The 23,044-nt window shown below is 43.0% G+C and overlaps 1 protein-coding gene and 1 non-coding gene across 3 annotated transcripts; one reads left to right on the plus strand and one right to left on the minus strand.

The window, feature by feature from the left end:
- Positions 1–1,443: 1,443 nt before the first annotated feature.
- Positions 1,444–1,516, plus strand: TRNAG-CCC (transfer RNA glycine (anticodon CCC)). Its single transcript has one exon. It is a non-coding gene; the product is annotated as a tRNA-Gly (tRNA).
- Positions 1,517–3,651: 2,135 nt separating this feature from the next.
- RBM34 (RNA binding motif protein 34) lies at positions 3,652–22,973 on the minus strand. 2 transcript variants are annotated; one of them, NM_001110082.2, is made up of 11 exons: positions 22,881–22,973; positions 22,598–22,772; positions 22,252–22,388; positions 17,329–17,560; positions 15,739–15,798; positions 12,062–12,105; positions 9,600–9,683; positions 9,391–9,454; positions 7,141–7,180; positions 6,828–6,946; positions 3,652–3,994 (listed from the first exon to the last, which is right to left on the minus strand). In NM_001110082.2, exons 1-11 carry the CDS (start codon positions 22,931–22,933, stop codon positions 3,716–3,718), a joined length of 1,287 nt encoding a protein of 428 aa, NP_001103552.2. In that variant the 5' UTR covers positions 22,934–22,973; the 3' UTR covers positions 3,652–3,715. The 2 variants fall into 2 exon arrangements, with proteins under 2 accessions (NP_001103552.2, XP_059738547.1); XM_059882564.1 differs by lacking the exon at positions 9,600–9,683.
- Between the last annotated feature and the right edge of the window lie 71 nt (positions 22,974–23,044).

Below are 23,044 nucleotides of genomic sequence, written 5' to 3' on the forward strand. Positions count from 1 at the left end.
CATCTCCCCCCATATTTGTGACTGGTGTATTCTCATACAGCAATCTTGTCATACAGCAATACTGTCCCCATAACACGAAGTCTGGCTTGACTCTAGGGTAGATGGTGTCAAGTTATTGTAGGGTACTTATGGAAACATTTAGCTGACATTCCTAACCTAGTCCAAGAGCTTGGGAAAGCCCTTTTGCTTGAGTGATAATGAATCTGTGCATGTGTGCGCGCTAAGTCACTTCGGTCATGTCTGACTCTGTGACCATATGAACCTTCCAGGCTCCTCTGTCTATGGGATTCTCCAGGCAAAGAGAGAGTACTGGACTGAGCTGCCATGCCCTCCTCCAGGGGATCTTCTGAACCCAGGGATCGAACCTGAGTCTCTTATGCCTCTTGCATTGGCAGGCTGTTTTTTTACCACTTGCGCCACCTGGGAACCTGAGATCCTGTAAGACTGGAAATTTGATCAAAGGTACATGTCTATTGCCCGGACTGGGGTGAGATGTGAAGGTGCATATATATCACAGCAAAGCAGATGACTGATATCAGGGGATTGCACACAACAGAAAAAAAGCTTTTCCTTATATCATGCACACATACAGATTCTTCCTAGCCTTAACAGTGCACCTCTATCAGTTGATAGAGGTATGTCCTGAGCCACAGGTGGAACAGAAGACTTGTAAGGCCACACAGATGACCTGAGGCCTAGAACTTGACCCGGGGCAATCTGAGACTATGTGTCTGTTACCTTATGGCACTAAGGAAAGAACATGCTGTTCCTTCTGTTGTGCATTGCAGAACGCCATGTAAGTGGGAGGTGATTGCTATAAGATAAACCAAGCAACCTGCTGATACAAAGAACAGTTAGTGCAACTCCTGTGCCTCGGAATCTCTCAACCACTCTACGGTTATTCACTTGTAAACCATCTATAAGCACAGACTCCTCAAACAGAAACAGACTGTAAATCCCTGAGGCATGTTGCTTGTAAGTGGTATTGTTACTGGGCTGTGGACTGACAGTGGATCATCACCAGCGTTGTAAACAGAATGAAAAGTATCAGAGGGCAACATGGGTAGTAAGGACTGGTATGGTCATGTGAGACTTGTGTGTCAGATAAATATACCTATGTCTGTACTGATCACTGAAAAATTAAAGACTATCACAGATCATAGTCAAAAAAGTGGGAAACCACTGATCTAGTCCAAGCCCCTTATTTTCCCAGTCAAGATATTTAGATAAAGAGGTAGAGGTTTGTCCAAGGTCATGCATATACAGCCAGAGAACTGGGTCAAGGATCAGATGTCCCTACACCCTAGTCCAGGGCTCCTTACATGAAAACCTAAAGACCAACACTCTGTGTTAAGGACACTAAAATTATATAAATTTATATACTCTAAAAAGCATATACAAAAGCATATATATATATATACACTTATGAGAAACAAGCGAACTTCCCTGATGGTCCAGTGGCTAAGACTCTGCACTCCCAATGCAGGGAGCCCAGGTTCAACCCCTGGTCAGGAAACTAGATCCCACAAGCCACAACTAAGACCTGGCACCATCAAATATATAAATATTGAAAACCAAGGTTCAAAGTGCCATAGAAGATCCTAAGCATAAAACATCCAGTCTTTGGATACATGAAAATGGAGCTCTTTCTGCTTTCTACAGAGCTACGTTTTAAAGACCTATTTAGGTTTTACTTGTGCAATGCCTGAAAGACAACATTTTCAAAATGAGTAATAACTCACTGTCCGCCAAATCCCTTACCCACCTGTAAGGAATCAGTTGCATGTATCACAGATGAGCCTGCCTCAGATCAGCGCCCCTGGCTCACGCCCACTCCTCCCTCCAGGTCACAGCTTCAGCTTGCTAAGTCTTGTGAGCAGGGACACCAGCTATTATGTCATAAGGGTAAATCTCAACGGAATGCAATGCTATTCTTTCCCCTGGTTGAACTTTACACTTTGTGACTTCAGTACCATACGTTTTCAGAAAATTGTTTCCATGACTTTTTTAAACTTATTTTTTGGCCTGCAATGCCACACTGTGTGGCGTGTAGTCTTGGTTCCCTGACCAGGGGTCAAAACCTGCGCCCCCAGCATTGGAAGGTGGTCTTAACCCCTGGACCTCTGGTTTTTGTTGTTTTTTAGTCACTCTGTAGCACACCAGGCTCCTCTGTCCTCCACTATCTCCCAGAGTTTGCTCAGATTCATGTCCACTGAGTCAGTGATGCTGTCTAACCATCTCATCCTCTGCCACCCTCTTCTCTTGCCTTCTATCTTTCCCAGCATCTGAGTCTTTTCCAGTGAGTCAGCTCTTCACATCAGATGGCTTCCAGTTCAGAAAGTGAAAAGTTAAAGTGTTACTCGCTCAGTCATGTCTGACTCTGCAATCCCAAGGACTGTAGCCCACCAGGCTCCTCTGCCCTGGGATTCTCCAGGCAAGAATACAGGAATGGGTAGCCATTCCCCTCTCCAGGGGATCTTCCCTACCCAGGGATCAAAACCAGATCTCCTTACTGCAGGCAGATTCTTTACCTTGCCACCGAGGAAGTCCAACAGTCCTTAAAAATAGTTTCATTCTATTGGGTGACCTTAAGTATCACAAGTTTTCCTGGGAGAATATTCTTCAAATTAAGAACCCACCTGCCAATGCAGGGGACACAGGTTTGATCCCTGCTCCAGGAGGATTGCATGTGTTGTGGGGCAACTAATCCCCTGTGCCACAACTGCTGAGTCCATGCGCCCTTTAGCCTGCGCACCACAACCCACTTGCTGCAACTAGAGAAAAGACCAGGACTCGGTGCAGCCAAAAATATATAAATAAAATTTTTAAAAAAATTGAAAAGTAAAAATCTGCCTTATAGCAGATTTACCAAGGACTGCAATAACCAATCTAATCACCAATTAAGAAAGCAGACCTACATTTGATATAAAATTCCTGTTATTAGGTTGATGAAATAAAATTAAAACCTAGAACTCCACTTATAAGTACAAAAGAAAGAAAGAAAAATGACTAGCTATCATATACCAGCCCTCAAAACTTTACTTCTTAGGGATTATCATTTGACCTCAGATCAATCAGTATTTCCACTTTTATTTAGATATTTTGTCTAGGTACAATAAATATTAAGGTTGTTTCATTTTTCTTTAAATTTACTCACTTTTAAATTTAGTCTCATCCCAAGTAATTCTTTGGACGGAAGAGCCTGGTGGGCTGCAGTCCATGGGGTCGCTACAAGTCAGACAAGACTGAGCGACTTCCCTTTCACTTTTCACTTTCATGCATTGGAGAAGGAAATGGCAACCCACGCCAGTCTTCTTGCCTGGAGAATCCCAGGGATGGGGGAGCCTGGTGGGCTGCCGTCTATGGGGTCGCACAGAGTCAGACACGACTGAAGCTACTTAGTAACAATAGCAACAAGTAATTCTTAAAAATGACAGGTATATTTGCAACATATGGTAAAATAATACATAACCACTAAAATTCTAAATGTTCACCCTACACTTAAAATCATCTCTCATACAATCAGCAGTATTACATGATGACTGAACTGCCGACATCTTAAAACAGTTGCTTCAAAGGTAGTATTACAACATGAATAACTGAAAAAGTGTCCAAGTTTCACATATATAAAAAATTCTGAAACTCAGTACATGAATTTATCACAATTTTATTACCAGTAGTCAGTGAGGGGGAAAAAAAAAAAAGCTTCAGGTTGTTACTTCTGCTTTTTCTGTGTCTTAGTTCGTCTACTTTTCTTCTGTCCTTTCTTTTTCTTCTTCATGAGAACAGCTTTTTCTCCAATAAACAAACCTTTAGAATTCTGTGCACTTTTCGAAGCAAAGTTAAGTCCCTGCTTAGGTTTACTGACATTCTTCAAACTAAGATTTGAATTTTGTTTTAACTTTTCTTTATGGACAGAACGCATGACTCTGAGTTTTCTTCCCATCAGTTCAGAATTATTTAATTTCAGAGCAAGATGAACAGCATCTGTATTCTGTAATAAAAATCAATATATTAAATTTTACAGAAACTCTTCTGCAAAGAATCTAGCAAAATTACAACTTTTATGGATTAGAATAATTTTCAAGCTTGTGATTCAGAAACCCCTGTCGGGAATTCCCTGGCAGTTCAGTGGTTAGAATTCTGTGTTTCCACTGCAGGGGGCACAGGTTCCATCCCTTGTTGGGAAACAAAGATCCCACCAGTCTCGGTGTGGCCAAAGAAAGAAAAAGTAGAAACCCCGCTCACTTCCACAGGTAGGCAAGTCCAAGCCGCAGTGTTTCAGCAGCGGTGCTTGCAGTTTTAATCATGCACCCTCATGCACTTCTCCCCAGGAAGCACTTAGGCTGTCTTGTCAAATGACCAGGTAAGCCCACAATCAAAGAGGCTTCATTTTTTCTCAATGTAAAATGAACTTTCAACTAAGGAGATGAATCCTAGGTGGCCTTTTAAACCAATGAAGCTACTCCTCACGAGCCTCTTCCTACAAAGCCCCAGCTGTACGGGTTGACGTGAGAACAGAGAACTCTACTACAATCCTCGAGATGTCAGACTAGATGCCTTCAGGGTGCCATTTAAACCCAAATACGGTTACTCTTTTATTCTAACTCAGTGTTAACAACTCTAAATATTCATGACGTGTTTGTTATAGGGGTTTACAAACTTATCAGCAGTCAGAAGACAGAGAGCAGAGAGACAGTGAGATTGTTACACCACAGTCATGGATGGAAGCATAAGAATGTGAGTCCCTTCCTTCAAACCCATCTGGCCCTACATACGAAGAGCCTTAAAAACAGTCACATGTCTTGATCTGGTTAGTGATGACCCACTGGGGAACTTTCCTAAAGAAGTAATCCAAAAATGGAGGCAAACATGTGAAGGAAAAAACAATCACTCCAATTTCATTATTATAGGGAAAAAGAGAAAACAGTACACATGTGACACTTGGGAAACACTAGGGAAAAGACAGTATAAATTATGTTACATGCCTCAATGGAGCATACTTACACAACAGAGAACATAAAGGCAGGTTACAGAACCTTATGTTCACAACATTAAGTATGACCACAAAAGGGCAGAGATAAAAACCGAGAGGACATATATGAAGGGGTGATTGTAGAGGGAAGAAAAACTTGAGTGCCTTTGGGTTGTTCGTGTAATTTTAGACACAAGATGCTAGTTAATATTTAGCGAACTAAATATAAATTGTGTAACAAAAACTAAAATTTTCTTCTAGCTGAGTGAAGAGTCCATTTTCTCCTTTTCCAGTAGGTAGATATTTGGAGATTCAGTACCTTTAATGTTGTTGTTCAGTCACTAAGTTGTGTGTGACTCTTGGAGACCCTATGAACTGTAGCCCACCTGGCTCCTCTGTCCATGGGATTTCCCAGGCAAAATACTAGAGTGGGTTGCCATTTCCTTCTCCAGGGGATTTTCCCCAACCCAGGGATCGAACCTGCACCTCCTGCACAGGCAGGCAGATTCTTTCCTGCTGAGCCACCAGGGAAGCCCAATACTTTTAAAAGCCAGCATCTAAAACATTATTTAATGAAACAACTGACAAAGGATTAATTTCCAAAATATATAATACAGCTCATGAAGTGCAATACCAGAAAAACAACCCAATCAAAAAGTAAGCAGAAGACCTAGCACACATTTCTCCAAAGACATACAGATGGCTAATAAAAGCATGAAAAGATGCTCAACATCGCTCACTATTAGAGAAATGCAAATCAAACTACAATGAGCTATCACCTCAACTGGTCAGAATGGTCATCATCAAAAAATCTACAAACAATAAATGTTGGACAGGGTGTGGAGAAACAGCAACCTTTTTGCATTGTTGGTGGGAATGTAAATTGATGCAGCCGCTATGGAGAACGATCTGGAGATTCCTTGAAAAACTAGGAATAAACCTACCATTTGATCCAACAATCCCACCACTGGGCATAAACCCTGAGGAAACCATAACTGAAAAAGACGCGTGTACCCTAATGTTCACTGCAGCACTATTTACAATAGCTAGGACAGGGAAGCAACCTAGATGTCCATCGACAGATGAATGGATAAAGGAGCTGTGGTACATACACACAGTGGAATATTACTCAGCCATAGAAAGAAAGCCATCTGAGTCGGTTTTAATGAGGTGGATTAAAATAGAGTCTATTATACAGGGTAAAGTAAGTCAGAAAGAGAAAAAGAGTATATTAATGCATATATATGGAATCTAGAAAGACAGTACTGATGAACCTATTTGCAGGGCAGCAGTGGAGATGCAGACACAGAGAACAGAGTTACGGACACAGTAGGGGAAAGACAGGGCCTGAACTGACAGAGTAACATGGAAACATATTAACATATGTAAACTAGCCAGCCAGTGGGAATTCGCTATATGACGCAGGGAGCACAAACTTGGTGCTCTGTGAAAACCTAAAGGGGTGGGATGGGGTGGGAGGTGGGAGTGAAGTTCAGGAAGGAGGGGACATATACACCTATGGCTGATTCATGTTGATGAATGGCAGAAACCAACAGAATACTGTGAAGCAATTATCCTCCAATTAAGAATAAATAAGAAAAATACAAAAGTCAAAATGAATGAATAAATAAAACATTATTTCATGACATTACTATGGAGAAACAACCAGGACATCTCATGGTTAGACGCATAATAGAGCACAGTAGGAACAGTGCTCTATTATGGCAGGTTATGAATTTACTTAAGGTGCAATTTGAGGGTGACAGCGAGAGTTATGGTGGAATGATGGGACAGCAGGGACAGCCTCCCCCAACACACTTTAAGGACGGTGACGCCACATTAACCTCCATACCTCAAAGAGCACGTAGCCAAAGCCTCTGCCGACTCCAGTAACTTGATCCCGCACAATCCTCACGGCCACAACGTTCCCACAGGCCAAAAAGTGCTTCTCAACTGCAGATTCTTCAACTTCTAAAAACAGGTTCAACCAAAGGGGAAGTGAGGACTTGGAATCGCCTCAGGTAAGCACAGCCTCGCAGTAATTAGTCAAGTTACACTCCACATTTTTCAAAGTTAGTCTTAAAGCAAAACACTGAGTGACCACTCAGGTGATATCTGCATTACTTCAATGACAAACAGATAGCTTTTTATTTAAACGAACTTACTGTATGGGAGATTTCCCACAAATACGGATCTCTTGTCCCTCTGAAACACAAAATAAAAAAATCACGAAAGAGAAAACAGAAGTCACAATGAAGTCCACTCTTTCCCTCACCGCACATGTCTGACAGGGCTCCATCTCCTGATTCCCCTGCCTATCAGGCCCCTGTTGGATTTGGCTTCTGCCATCTTTCCCGCAGGAGTATGAGCCCCAGAGTGAGGAACTTCTGTTCACAGCTGGCACTGACAACATAGCAGTGCTCAAGGAAGGCCTGCTCCTTTGGAGGTGGGCACACTTTTTCTATAAAGGGCCAGAAAGCAAGTATTTTAGGCTTTGTGGGCCATGCAGTCTCTGCTGTACCCCTTGCCTCTGCTGTTAAAGCAAAATAACATGAAATTAATGGGCTTCCCAGGTGGATCAGTAGTAAAGAATCCACCTGCCAATGCAAGAGACTTGGGTTTGATTCCTGGGTCAGAAAGATCCCCTGGAGGAGGAAATGGCAACTCACTCATGTTCTTGCCTGAAGAATCCCATGACAGAGGAGCCGGCGGGCTACAGTCCATGGGGTTGCAAAGAGTCGGACATGGCTGAGCACGTAATGGGTATGGTTTTGGAGCAATAAAACTTTATTCACAAAAACGGGGAGCAAACATTGGGCCCTCAGGCCAGTTCACTCTTTTGTGCCACGTCCACCATCAAAGCCAGGACAGTCAGCCAGGTCTTGGTCATTTCTCATCTAGCTGCCCTGACGCCGATAGTAACACATTCTGTCTCTGCAGTGAGTTCTTACCAACTCATGCTTCATTCATTTCAAGAGACCCCAAGGAAAAGCTTCTAAACAAAACCCAGATTCCTCGACATGGCAGGCCAGGGTCATCATGACTGCCCTCCACATATTTCTCCAACAGCAACTCTGACTGTGGCCTGTCCTCACTCTACCCACTAATAACTGTATCAAGCTCTTGGAACCCCCACAAAGGATTAGGTTTTGGTCCCACCGTTCACAGTGTTCAAAATTTTTTTGCCCATACAACACTGATAGGACACCTGTTCTCCAGGAAACCCTCCTTTGTCCCTTCTTGCTGGCAACCTCCCACACTGAGTGGCCCAAGCCTGAGCTGACGTTTATGACAATTTATCATAAAACAGTGCCATGGTCAGCCCATCTGCTCACCTTTACGTTGTGAACTTCTAGACAACTGAGACTGTGTCTCAGCACTAACATCTGACACAGAGCAGGGACTAAACACTATTAATGAGCAATGTAACTCGAGACCTTAGTCTATAAATAGGGTGCTGGCTCCAATGCTCTTTAATATTCCTTTCAGCCACACTCTCTAGGATTATTGGATCTGATGTAGGAGTGGGAACCACTTTCTTTTTTTTTTTTAATTAATTAATTTATTTTAATTGGAGGCTAACTACTTTACAATACTGTAGTGGTTTTGCCATACACTGGCATGGATCAGCCACGGGTGCACATGTGTTCCCCATCCTGAATCCCCCTCCCACTTCCCTCCCCATCCCATCCCTCTGAGTCCTCCCAGTGCACCAGCCCCGAGCACCCTATCTCATGCATTGAACCTGGACTGGCGATCCATTTCACATATGGTAATATACATGTTTCAATGCTATTCTCTCAAATCATCCCACCCTCGCCTTCTTCCCCCGAGTCTAGAAGTCTGGGGAACCACTTTCTTGAAGCTAATGCTGACTTGGACTTCCCTGGTAGTCCAATGGTTAAGACTATGCTTCCAATGTAGGGAGCGCAGGTTCAATCCCTGGTTTGGGGAACTAAGATCCTACAGGCCGCGTGGCACAACCAAAAAGAAAATAAAAGTCAAAAGCTAGAGGCTTCCCAGGTGGTTTAGTGGTAAATAATCCACCTGCCAATGCAGGAGACATGGGTTCAATCCCTGGCTTGAGAAGATCCCCTGGAGAAGTGGCAACCCAGTCCAGGATTCTTGCCTGGGAAATCCCATGGACAGAGGAGCCTGGCGGACTACAGTCCCTGGGGTTACAAAGAGGTAGACATGACTGAAGTGACTGAGCACAAGCAAGGATGAGCAATGCTGACTTAAGCCCTCGCCTGCCCCAGGCGCCCAGGCTGAGACCACAGAGGGCAGAGGCGGCTTCCTCTAATTCCCTCATGCTCCCGGCTAATCCAACTCTTCTCCCAGCACAAGCTCAGAAGAAAATGTTCTTCTCTACACTACTGCAGCGAAATTCTTCAGACAGTGCAAACCCTACTTACGGAGGAGGTCTCAGTTGCAAGATCCACTCTAACACGAAATCCTTCTGCAAATTGGGCCCCATTTCTGTTATAAATATGAAGAGAAAATGGCTGTTATAAACAGGCACTGAACTACTGGGGTATTTAATCTGAAGTGAACCCAAAGAATAAAGACAGCATGGACTCATACGTAGAATAGTTCTGTTCAAACATCAAAGAGACGAAATTACCTTTCCAGTGCTTTTGTAGCAGCACTCTCATCCTTAAACACAACATAAGCATTAATATTTTTCTGATCAGGATGAATTTTACGCCTACATAAAAAAAAAAAAAAAAGTGTAAAATTTGCTAATCCCAAAGTCACTAAAATAAATACAGCTCGTTTTACACTCTCATTCAACACCTATGACAAGAATTTCTGGGAGGATTTTCATAAATTCTTTTCATAAACATTTAGTAATAACCCCCAAAATAACACACAACATGTACAGATAGTGGTGAAACACGCGACCTCCGCCCTCTTCCCAGTCATCACAGTGGGCAAGCAGAAGACTGCCCCAGGCGACCCCACCACATGACCAACGGTCCCCTTAGCTGCACCTCTGTATCTCACACACACATAAACGGGAAAAACAACTTGCTTTTTTCTTTTTACTGTAAAATAAAAACTACACAAACCTGTAAACGTGCACAGCTAGGAAATTATTAACAGGGTAGTACCCAAATAGCAAAGCACTCCAGTATTCTTGCCTGGAGAATCCCATGGACAGAGGAGGCTGGCAGGCTATAGTCCATGGGGGTTGCAGAGTTGGACACGACTGAAGCAACGTGGCACTTAGCACCCTTGTAGCCTGTCCGTGGCCCCAACAACTGCAGCCCCTCCGCTCCTTCAAAGGCAACCACCACTCCCACCTTTATAGGAACTACTTCCCTGCATGTCTATGTGGTTTTACCACTGAGGTGTCTACCCCGAGACATACGTGGGTCTTGTTCAGTTTTCCACTTGAAAAGTCTTCAGAATCCTGTTTAATCTGATTCCCCATTTATCTATCTTATAGTTTGACCTAAAGAATTTCCCTGGAAAAAACTGGCCAGCCAACAGCAATCATGAGGCACCTCTGATTTGAAGATGCATTCTGGCAGAGGAAGGAGAGATCAAATTGCCAACATCCACTGGATCATCAAAAAGCAGGAGAGTTCCAGAAAAACATCTATTTCTGCTTTACTGAATGTGCCAAAGCCTTTGACTGTGTGGATCACAATAAACTGTGGAAAATTCTGAAAGAGATGGGAATACCAGAACACCTGACCTGCCTCTTGAGAAACCTATATGCAGGTCAGGAAGCAACAGTTAGAACTGGACATGGAACAACAGACTGGTTCCACATAGGAAAAGGAGTACGTCAAGACTATATATTGTCACCCTGCTTATTTAACTTCTATGCAGAGTATATCATGAGAAATGCTGGGCTGGAAGAAGCACAAGCTGGAATCAAGATTGCCGGGAGAAATATCAATAACCTCAGATATGCAGATGACACCACCCTTATGGCAGAAAGTGAAGAGGAACTAAAGAGCCTCTTGATGAAAGTGAAAGAGGAGAGTGAAAAAGTTGGCTTAAAGCTCAACATTCAGAAAACTAAGATCATAGCATCTGGTCCCATCACTTCATGGGAAATAGATGGGGAAACAGTGGAAACAGTGTCAGACTTTATTTTTGGGGGCTCCAAAATCACTGCAGATGGTGACTGCAGCCATGAAATTAAAAGACGCTTACTCCTTGGAAGGAAAGTTATGATCAACCTAGATAGCATATTCAAAAGCAGAGACGTTACTTTGCCCACAAAGGTCCATCTGGTCAAGGCTATGGTTTTTCCAGTGGTCATGTGGATGTGAGAGTTGGACTGTGAAGAAAGCTGAGCGCCGAAGAATTGATGCTTTTGAACTGTGGTGATGGAGAAGACTCTTGAGAGTCCCTTGGACTGCAAGGAGATCCAACCAGTCCATTCTGAAGGAGATCAGCCCTGGGATTTCTTTGGAAGGAATGATGCTAAAGCTGAAACTCCAGTACTTTGGCCACCTCATGTGAAGAGCTGACTCATTGGAAAAGACTCTGATGCTGGGAGGGATTGGGGGCAGGAGGAGAAGGGGACGACAGAGGATGAGATGGCTGGATGGCATCACTGACTGGATGGACGTGAGTTTGAGTGAACTCCGGGAGTTGGTGATGGACAGGGAGGCCTGGCGTGCTGTGATTCATGGGGTCGCAAAGAGTCGGACACGACTGAACAAGTGAACTAAAATGAACTGAACTTTGAGCTTAAAAATGTTAAGGTAAAGGAAATGTGTGCCTTAGAACTGATGAAATGTGATACTTGTGATTTATAATAGAATATTTAGATGCAAAACTTTCTTATTCTCTTCACCCAGTATGTCTGATTAAACATCTCTGAAATTTCTCATTTCTCGTGGCACATTTTAAGTCATTCTGCAATTCTTTCTGTGACTCTACAGCTTACACTGAGGCTTGAAGACAAACTCCTGACAAATTTATGTTATTATAGACATCAGAAACAATAAACCATGATGGTTCATCCAAATATACACATTTGTGAGGTTAAGAAATTATCTCATTTTTCACCAAAATGAAAGAGAATTTACAAGTACTCCCTTTCTCTAATTATAAACTTACTTTATTGCTGCCAACTTTTTGGACAAAGTTCCCTCTGCTGGAATCTTTAAGAGAAAAAAAAAAAGTATTACAGGAAAGTCATCATTTGACATTATTTCAAAATAATTATAATTAATCGAATTATAAATACCTAACTCTGATATGGAATAAAAATGAAGGAAATACTGAACCAGAAACAACTGTCCTAGTGCCGTATGAATGGGGCCTTGTGGCTGAGGACAAACATTCCCAGCGACAACGCCGCATTCAGATTTCACAGGCAGCAACTCTCCAACTAGGCAGGAATAACGGATGACTCGAAGGGGTTGCTGGCATATGAGGAGACGATGTTGTTGAAGACACATGTGAAGAGTGTTAAGGAAAACTGTTTTATAAAATGGGCATGGAAAAAAGGGACACTTCTAAGTTGACATTTTATTGAATATGCTGCTGCTGCTGCTGCTAAGTCACTTCAGTGGTGTCTGACTCTGTGCGACCCCATAGACGGCAGCCCACCAGGCTCCCCCGTCCCTGGGATTCTCCAGGCAAGAACACTGGAGTGGCTTGCCATTTCCTTCTCCAATGCATGAAAGTGAAAAGTGAAAGTGAAGTTGCTCAGTCGTGTCCGACTCTCCGAGAACTCATGGAGTGCAGCCTACCAGGCTCCTCCACCCATGGGATTTTCCAGGCAGAAGTACTGGAGTGGGGTGCCATTGCCTTCTCCGATTGAATATGCTATCTTCACTCATATCTCTCTGAGTTTATATATGCCAACTGGCAAAAACAAAACCCTTCAGTATCTGTCCTCGGACAAACAATGGAATCTCCCTTTTTTCAGGATCATGCTGTTTTCAGTCATATACAGTACCTAAGAGTGATGGGAACGGGTAGGGAAAACTTTATGGAGAAGGTGGAAATTCAAGTCAACAATGGTGACTAACAGCAATGTGCCAAATACCGCCAGGTACTGTGAACAGGAAGGTCAAAAGATGCAAATTGCCAAGTTCACGGTCCAGGGGTATCTGTAAACACCAATCTCATTTAGGGCAGTCACTATACACCTCCTCTGGAAAACCTGTCTTTTAGTCATTTGATAGTTTACATAGTAAAAGTAAGAAACTGAACTACTACTTCTTAGTCTGCCTTGCTCAAGCTAACAAATGATAAAGCTCTCAGAATATACACAGAAACATAGTCCAAGACATGCAAAACGCCCACACGAATAATCAACATGTGAATGCCAGGCATCAAAATTCGTCCCCTAGGTGCTTTCTAGGCGCTCTCAAGGACCTGTGCCCTGCTACTAAAGATGAGAATGAATAGATATAGCATAAGACGATAAATTACAAAAAGGATTCAGAGGAAGAAAAATACCACTTGATGTTACAAAGCATCAAAAAGCCTTGAATAAGTGACATCTTAAGTGCCTTCTGTAAAATACATATTATCTTGATGAGCAAAATGAGAGTTTAAGGATTCCCAGAATATACAGTGAAATACTACTCAGCCATAAAAAAGAAGGAAATCTTGCCATTTGCGACACCATAGATACATGCTGAGGGTATGCTAAGGGAAATAAAGACCAATACCCTATGATGTCACTTATTCATGCATCTAAAAACCAAAACAGGGAATTCCCTGGTAGTCCAGTGGTTAGCAACTCCGTGCTCTCACTGCCAAGGGCCCAGATTTGATCCCTGGTTGGGAAACTAAAATCCTACAAGCCTCACAATGTGACCAGATAAAAAAAACAAAATAAAACTCAAGAGATACAGAGAACAGATTGGTGGTGACCCAGAGAGAAGGGGGTGGAGAGTGGGCAAAACAAGTGAAGGGGCTCAAGTGCACAGTGACGGATGCTGACTAGACCCATGGCGGTGACCATGCTGTAGTGTGAACAAATGCTGGACTGTTACACTGAACGCCTGAAATTAATATAATGTTACATACCAATTTTACCTAAGTTAAAAAAACAAAGAACTGAGCAAAAGGATGTGGGTGGGAAGGCCCACGTGTTGATCTGCTAGAAGCGCAGCGCCCAGGCTGCAGGACAGTCACGTGTGGAAGAGCGCAGGGCCCCAGGGCCGCCCTGCACAGACCGTCAGGATGTCGGGAAGAACAGCTAGAAAAATGACAAGATTTTAGGCACCTCCATACATATTTGATGTGAACCGGTATAGGTGCTGGTGACCCAGCGGGCAGCTGGGCTCAGTCTGGTGGCACAGAGGAGCAACATCACAATGTCCCAGCCGCCTCCTAAGGACTACAGTGAGGTGCCGGCCGCCAGAGGGCGGACGGCAGGGTCACCTGATGCACCAGTAATCCATGGATACGAAGAATCAGGGCTGGCTCCTCAAGGAGAACACCAAGCCAAGGCAGGGGTGTGTGTAATGTTCATGGGAAGGGAGGTGGAGGAGAGAGATTTTGGGTTAGGAGCTCCAGGAAGAAGTGCTTTAGGAAGATTAAGTAGACAGAGGTGTGTTGGCTACATGTGAGGCAGACAAAGCAGGAACTGTAACAGGCCTTTGCAACTATTTTGGCCAGAAGTGAGAACTTAGGTGGGACAATGCAAAAAGAAAGGAATGACTCATCTTCAGAAGAAACCACAGTTGAAAACCAGGCAGGGATGACAAGCAACAGGCTGGATGGGCTAAAGAGTCCAAGGCTGGCAGTCTGAGCAGTACTAAAGAACAGGTAATCAGTAGATGGCATAGGATAGGGTTGTGGATCGATACAGGTAAGGTGAGCACAGAGGGGCTGGCAGGACAACCCTGTGGATGTGTCAGGCAAGGATCTGATATGAGGAAGCAGGACTCAAGAAGGGCTGACAGAAGACACATGTGATAAACGGAAGAATCTAAAACCGTGATAGTAATTATGGAGACTGTGCCAAAACCTTAAGGTCTACTTTTAGAGAAGTGGGCAGTTTTGCCTGCTGGGGACGTTTGGCAATTGGTTGTTACGACTTGGGTGGGAAGGATGCTACCGGCACCTAGTGGACAGAGGCCAGGGATGCTGCATTACAAAGGTCAGTGTCCAACAACACACAATTACCCAGCATCAAATGTCAATGGTCTCACGGTTGAGAAACCCCATTTTAGAGAGTCACGTTGAGAAAGAGCAGTTTGAAACAAGGAATAAACATTTCTTATATTCTAATACATATTAATTGTATTTTAAAAAATCTATGAATGATGCTTCTTCATGCTCCAAGGAACATGGCTGTAACTGGTCTACAGAGCACTCAGTTGGTGAAATCAGATACCATTTGCTTCCATACAGTTTTAACATTAAACCGATTAAACATACTTTATCCTTCTATGTCAGAGCATAAGCACTGCTCTCCAGAGTCAAGCAAACCCTCCATATGAACAGCTGTGATTCCAGAAATGCTACTCAATAGGTTGAACATCTCCACCTGTTCAACTGACTCACAAACAAAAGTCACAGATCCACCCTCCAAAATATACTTAGGAAGGATATCATTTTACTATGTGAACTCATTAAATTACCTAACCAAGTCCAGGGGTCAGTAATAGACAGCAGGTGTGACTCTGCTTTGGCGCTACATTTGAGCCTGTTGGTTTTAAAGGTTAAAGTCAAGGGCTCCTTCATCTCACTAAAACCAACACATGAAAACGTCTGATTTACATGCAATACATTTTCAGATGATGTACTTTCAAGGAAGGAAAACATACCAGAGAACGAAATCGTACAGATTCTATCTGTCCATACTCTTTAAAAAATGACTTCAGCTTCTAAAAAAGAGAAAAAAAAAAGATACATATATTTTAGTCCATTTTAAGAACATCAAGTAAGTACCACAAAACAGAATTAAGTAAAATGGTTGGATAATCTTTTCCTGCCACGTTTCAAGAATATTTCAGGAAAAGTAAGTAACTATTCAGTTAGAAGACAAAAGTTTTTAAGTAACTATTCAGTTAGAGGACAAAAGTTTTTACTGAAACTTATGTAAAAAAAAAAAAAACAACACACAATTCATGTTACTATCCCTGAAATACACATTTCTGCCTTTCAATCTTTCAAAATCTTTTACTACATGTCAACTAGTACTACATGCTCCATAGATTCTGTCATCTTTTCACACTGGCTTATTTAAACCAGAAATGGATTTTAAGGATGCTTATGTCACTATGGGAAATTTCCCAATTGTCTGGAACCGAGACCATCAGATTCAAGAAAAATCTTTGGGTGAATTATATACATTATGCTTATGACTGGCTCAGGATGTGATGAATGTGTATATCTGACAGCTCACACAATAATGTCTATAAGCAACTTGAATTCAAAAATAACTTATTAAACATGTAAAGCTCCACAAACACTCCCCTCCCTTGAGCCCTTATAATCTAACATGAAGATAAGTAACCAAACCAAAACTATCCTACTACGGAAAATGGCTTATCTTCTACAAAATAATCACCCATCAAAAGCTAGGAGACAAAAGGTCAAAGGGGAAAGGGAAAACCCAGAAAGTAAGCTTCTTGTACTGTTTTAAGAAAGTGGAACTGAAATCGTTCCTTAAAAGATAAGCAGGATTTTGACCCAAGGGATTGCCATCAGGGTGACTATCACATGAACACACAGAAAGAAAAGGGCGTGTCTTGGTTGATCGAACTCCAGGTAATGGAGGGAACTTAGGAAGGAGGGATTCATTTTCATGACAAATATTTATCAAGCCTCTACTACACATCAGGCACTGTTTCAAGTGCTAGTGACAGAGACGTGAAGAAGCAAAATACACATCCCTGCACACACCGTGCTGCTGTTCTCGTGGCATGTAACAGAAGAGAAAGCTGGAGGAAAAAACCAGAGAAGACCACTGCGACAGTTCAGATAAGATTTGCAAAAGCCCGAATTAGAGCAGAGACTCTGGGAATGGAAAGGAGCAGGTGGATGCTGGAATGAATCTATCAAATGATATAGTCATTTATAATGAAATTATGTATTAATGACTTATTAATTATGTACTTATTCAATAAAGTGATATCAATGGCCTTCCTGGGCAGCTCAGACGGTAAAGAACCTGCCTGCAATGTGGGAGACTTGGGTCAATCCCTGGATTGAGAAGATTCCCTGGAGGAGGAAATGGCAACCCTCTCCAGTATTCTTGCCTGGAAAATTCCACAGACAGAGGAACCTGGTGGACTGCAGCCCATGGGTTTGCAAAGTCGGACATGACTGAGCAACTAACACACAAACACAAAAACAAAATTATGAATTAGTAATTTCTCTGCATGTTTATAATACACAGACTATACACTCACCTTCTTATTACAGGTGACAGGCAAATTCCCAACAAACACAGTTCTCTCATTCTTTAATCTCTCTTCTTCTTGGTTGATTTGAATTTTCTTTCTTTGATTTACAACTGTCTCTTCTACATCATCAAGTAATTCTTTATCTGCAACTGTAACACCAGGTTGAGAATTTTTCCTTTTCTGCCCTTGTTTCTGGTGAATTTCTTCTTCTAAATCAGCACTTGCTAAAGCATCTTCCCTTTTTAAGCCAAAAAAAAAAAAAGAGGGCATGGAAGTCAGGTCTAGCATTTGGCAAAGCACAGATTAGGAATGCTTCCCACCTCCTGGCTTTCCTATAAACTTACCATTCATAATCTACATTTAAATAGCATTATCAAAATGTGACTCATATCTTTAGGAAACTCAAGAATTAGCAAAAGGTCAATTTCTAAAGATAGTTTAAAACTGCCAACTAATTAAGCAACAAAAGTTCACTCAAACAAAAGCTGGTTCACTTGAAGTTCTTGGGGATTTAGTTTACCTGCTGCTGCTGCTGCGTTGCTTCAGTCGTGTCCGACTCTGTGCGACCCCATAGACGGCAGCCCACCAGGCTCCCCCGTCCCTGGGATTCTCCAGGCAAGAACACTGGAGTGGGTTGCCATTTCCTTCTCCAGTGCATGAAAGTGAAAAGTGAAAGTGAAGTCGCTCAGTTGTGTCCGACTCTTAGCGACCCCATGGACTGTAGCCTACCAGGCTCCTCCATCCATGGGATTTTCCAGGCAAGAGTACTGGAGTGGGGTGCCATTGCCTTCTCCGAGTTTACCTTCTACCAGTGCCTAATTTTATTCTCTGCTCTAGAATTCTCGAGTTACTGCAGCACTCCCAGGGGCTCTATTAAGGTTAACAGACCAGCAAAGTATTTAACTTTGTAAAACCAATCTGACTAACAGAAGAGACCAGATTTCCTACTGCAATATTTAAAGGACTGCTTATCAAAATTATTGGCTTGGCCAAAAAGGTCATTTGGGTCTTTCCATAAGATGTTATAGAAAAACCTGAATGAACTTTTTGGCCAACCCAATAAATTCTGCCAGTATTGTAAAGTATCAGTGCACTTGGATAAGCACACCAGTCCAGAAAGAGAACTGGACCAGGAACTTAGGAGTGAGGGGGGAGAAGGAGTAGTAGGCATCATCAAACTCATTCATTCATTCGCTCAATAAATATTTACTACTCAGTTCTAGCCTCTGAGGATACAAAGATAAGCAGACCATTAAAAGCTTTTAACAGTCTAGTCTCTGAGGAGACAGGCAAGCTTCACCATAAAATAGTAACATGTATAATACCTGGTGTAGAAACATAAAAGAAACAAGAGACATTCTCAGAGGAGGAAAGGCAGTATACAGCATGTGGTCAGTCCTCAGTGAATGATGACCATTATCATCCCTCCACTAGACCACAATTTCCACTAAGGAGAGGGTATATGCCTAGTTTTCCCATTTACTATGGCATTTAAAGTACCTAGCAGGAGTGAGATGAAATGAGACGCAACAGTAAGGTAGGAACCAGATCAAGAAGGACCATGCCTGTTATGCAAAAGTGCTTAGATTTTATCCCACAGAAGACAAGGAGCTCGTGAAGACCCTGAAGGTGCCTGAAAAAGGTCATTTAGCAGCAGCTGCTGTTTAGTCACTCAGTCGTGTCGACGCTTTGGGACCCCATGGACTGCAGCATGCCAGGAGGTCTCCCTGTCCTTTACTGTCTCCTGGAGTTTGCTTAAATTCATGTGCACTGAGTCAGTGATGCCATCTGAACATCTCATTCTCTGTCGTGCCCTTCTCCTCCTGCCTTCAATCTTTCCCAGCATCAGGGTCTTTTCCAATGAATCGGTTCTTTTCATCAGGTAACCAAAGTATTGGAGCTTCAGCGTCAGTCCTTCCAATGAACACCCAGGACTGATTTCCTTTAGGATGGACTGTTTGGATCTCCTTGCAGTCCAAGGGACTCTCAAGAGTCTCTTCCAGCACCATAGTTTGAAAGCATCAATTCTTCAGCACACAGCCTTCTCTATGGTCCAACTCTCACATCGGCACATGACTACTGGAAACACCATAGCTTTGACTAAAGCAGAGCAAAGTGATGTCTGATTTTTAATACGCTATCTACATTTATCATAACTTTTCTTCCAAGGGGCAGTCGTCTTTTAATTTCATGGCTGCAGTCACGTCTGCAGTGATTTTGAAGCCCAAGAAAAAAAAGTCTGTCACTGGTTCCACTTTCCCCCATCTATTTGCCATGAAGTGATGGGACCAGATGCCACGATCTTGGTTTTTTGAATACTAAGGTTTAAGTGAGCTTTTTCACTCTGCTCTTTCACCCTCATCAAGAGGCTCTTTAGTTCCTCTTCACTTTCTGCCATTTGAGTGGTATCTGCATATCTGAGGTTGCACATTCTGCATATTTCTCCCAACAGTCTTGCTTCCAGCTTGTGATTCATTCAGCCTGGCATTTCACATTATGGGCAGCAGAGCAGAAGATAGTTATGAATGCGGCAAGGCTGGGTAAGGGAGACCAGTAAAGAGACAGTTACAACTGCAGGCATCTCAGAAGACAACAAACTCACCAGAGCAAGAGAGGTGGTGGAAAGGGAAATCACATTATAAGAGATAATTAAAAGACAGCATCATTAGGACTTGAGAAACGTAGGGAAAAGAAGAGTCTAAGATGACTCCCAAGTCACAGGCTCAGGCAACTGGAAGGCTGATGGCACCACTCGTGCAGAGGAACAGGTATGATGAGTATAATGAGATCAGTTTGAAACATCCTGAATTTGATGTGTATATGAATAAGCCGATGGGCAGCAGAGCATTGCATGATAGGACACTGCCAAAGAATTGATGCTTTGGAACTGTGGTGCTGGAGAAGACTCTTGAGAGTCCCTTGGATTGCAAGGATCCAGTCCATCCTAAAGGAAATCAACTCTGAATATTCATTGAAAGGGCTGATGCTGAGGCTGAAGCTCCAACATACTGGCCATCTGATGCAAAGAGCCGACTCACTGGAAAAGACCCTGGTGCTTGGAAAGAGTGAGGGCAGGAGGGGATGACAGAGGACGAGATGATGGATGGCATCAACAACTCAATGAACATGAATTTGAGCAAACTCTGGAAGATGGTGAAAGACAGGGAAGCCGGCGTGCTGTAGTCCGCGAGGCTGCAAAATGTCTGACACGACTGAGCAACTGAACAACAAGAACAATCAACAGGCTGACAAACAGATATACAGGCTTACAGATCAAGCAACAGAGATCAGGGGATTACCCTGATGGTCCAGTGGGCTTCCCTCATGGTTCACACAGTAAAAAATCTGCTCTCAATGTGGGAGACCTGGGTTCGATCCCTGGGCTGGGAAGATCCCTTGGAGAAGGAAATGGCAACCCACTCCAGTATTCTCGCCTGGAAAATCCCACGGACAGAGGAGCCTGGAGGATTCCAGTCCACGCAGTCGCGAGAAGTTGGACACGTCTGAGCAACTAACACTTTCACTCTCACCAGTGGCTAAGATTCTGCGCTCCCAAGGCAGGGGGCCCGTTTTCCATCCCTGGTCAGGGAATTTTATCCCACGTGCTGCAACTAAAAGATCCCTCGTGTCACAACTAAGACCTGGCACAGGCGAATAAATCTATGTTTTAGAAAGAGACAGTGAGATCAGAATGCTAGAGCCACACAGACTGGGAGACTGCCCAGATTGATGGGTATAAAAAAGAATTATGAGATGAACAAGAACAGAATCCTGAGCGAAATGAACATTTAAGGAACAGTCAGAAGGAAAGGTGCCTGAGACAACAGTGAGAAGGAACAGACAGAGAACTGGAAACTCAGAAGAGGTTGACACCAAAGAATGCAATAGCTTCAAGAAGAATGGCAACCACATGACATGTAAAAGAGAGGGCTACAGTTAGAGGCAGTGCTCCCTATTAAATGTGGCACCTAGGTCAGAACGGCTTCCCTGAGCACTGTTTCAGAAGTACGGTCAGATCAAATAAAAAATTAACAACCAGAGTGCCAGCGTGTGGAAGGGAAGATAGATCAAGAAAAGGAAGAGAGAGCAAGTGGAGATTTCTTTTTCTAAAAGCTCAATGATGAAAGAAAGATTTGGGGGTCACATATGCCTGTGGACAGTTGGATTTCTTTAAGATGAGAATCTTTAAGACAATCTTGAGTGGACAGATCAAAGATACAGGAAAAAAGCAGAAATGGATATAGGTATCTGATGGCATAACCTCTGAGAAGACAGAAGAGGTACGTGATATATAAACAGTACAGGTGACTGCAGTAATCTTGGACAGGGAGTAAGACACCCTTCTCTGAAAGCGGAAGAAACTAAAAACGTGATAGCTGCAATCAGGAGGAGGAGGAAAGGAAGCAATTCACAACTGTTAGCAATTCATGACTCTCAGAATAGCTAACAAGACCACCTGCCAACAGAGAACAGAGATATAAAGAGCGTGAAGAGAGTGGTCTAGAGACTGAGGAAAGTTAACTAGAAACGTATAATGTTTAAAAAATAAACTGTTTAAAAAAAAATTGAGCTAATGGAGGAATCTGATCTCTGAATAAGTTTTAGAAAACCAAACTCATCTTTTATATACACGAAGTAATATTTATAGATGAAATCTAAGTCTTAGGTTTGCTTCCAAACAATGAGGAAGATATGAACAGGATAAAGATGAAACAAGCTTTGCCAAGTATTAATTACTGCTGATGCTGGGTACATGGGGTTCCTTACTCTTTTCAATTTTTGAATATGTATGGGACTTAACATAATAAAAAATTTTTAAAGAGAACTATCAAGTGAGAAAAAAAACTAAAATGAATATTACCAGTGTAAGAATCTCAATTTCGTTATCATCTGATTTCTTTCCCATCAACTTAAAAGAATTTTACCAACCTGTTTGCCAACTTCTTCTCTGCATCAGAAAGTTTCTTCTTCACTTTCATTTTTTTGGCAGGTTCTTGCAAAAGTGGCCTTTGGATTTGGGGTGAACTTTCTTCCTCCTCATCTCGTTTCCTTTTTTTGATGGCTTCCTTTTAAAAGTTTAAAGTTATGTTTGAGACCTCATCACTTACTAGTCTTTCAAAGTAGCATCTTTTCTCTCTCACTGGTATATCCAGTAATGAAAGGTTACTGAAAATTGATCCTATCTGCCCCAGTTTACAAAGCATCCCCTGCAAGGTAGGTTGCTTGTTTTAAAGTTGTTTTAATGGGCCACTCGTAGCAGAACGCAATGACTTACTTCAGGCACAGGCACGTACACGGGTTGAAGCTGAGGGTTCACAGAGCCGAAGAGGGAAGCCAGTCGACCGGTACTACCCCTGGAGGGTTGCTTGCCGCGGAATAAACTATTGGCGACTTGTCCCACCTCATAGTCTCCTTCCAGATTCCCACAAGCGCCGTCGTCCGGGTTCTGTCTAGACACGGACGCCAGAGACTCAACGACATGATTCTACGCACCACCCCTCGCGTCCCAAGCTCCCGAACGCATTCCCGCCCAGGCAGACAAGCCACGAGCCACTCACCCCTCCTGCGCACTCTGCTTTTTCTCACGTTTGTTCTTCCCTTCCAGGGCCATTCTTCACCTAAAAGCCTCCCAGCCCGCAGCAACAGCACGTGAACCCGCACTTCCGGGTCTCGGCCGCTCGGCTCTCGGAGCCACGCCCCTTCCGCCCCAGGAGTCTCTGTG

Source organism: Bos taurus, chromosome 28 (assembly GCF_002263795.3).
Source record: "Bos taurus isolate L1 Dominette 01449 registration number 42190680 breed Hereford chromosome 28, ARS-UCD2.0, whole genome shotgun sequence".
NCBI lineage: Eukaryota > Metazoa > Chordata > Mammalia > Artiodactyla > Bovidae > Bos > Bos taurus.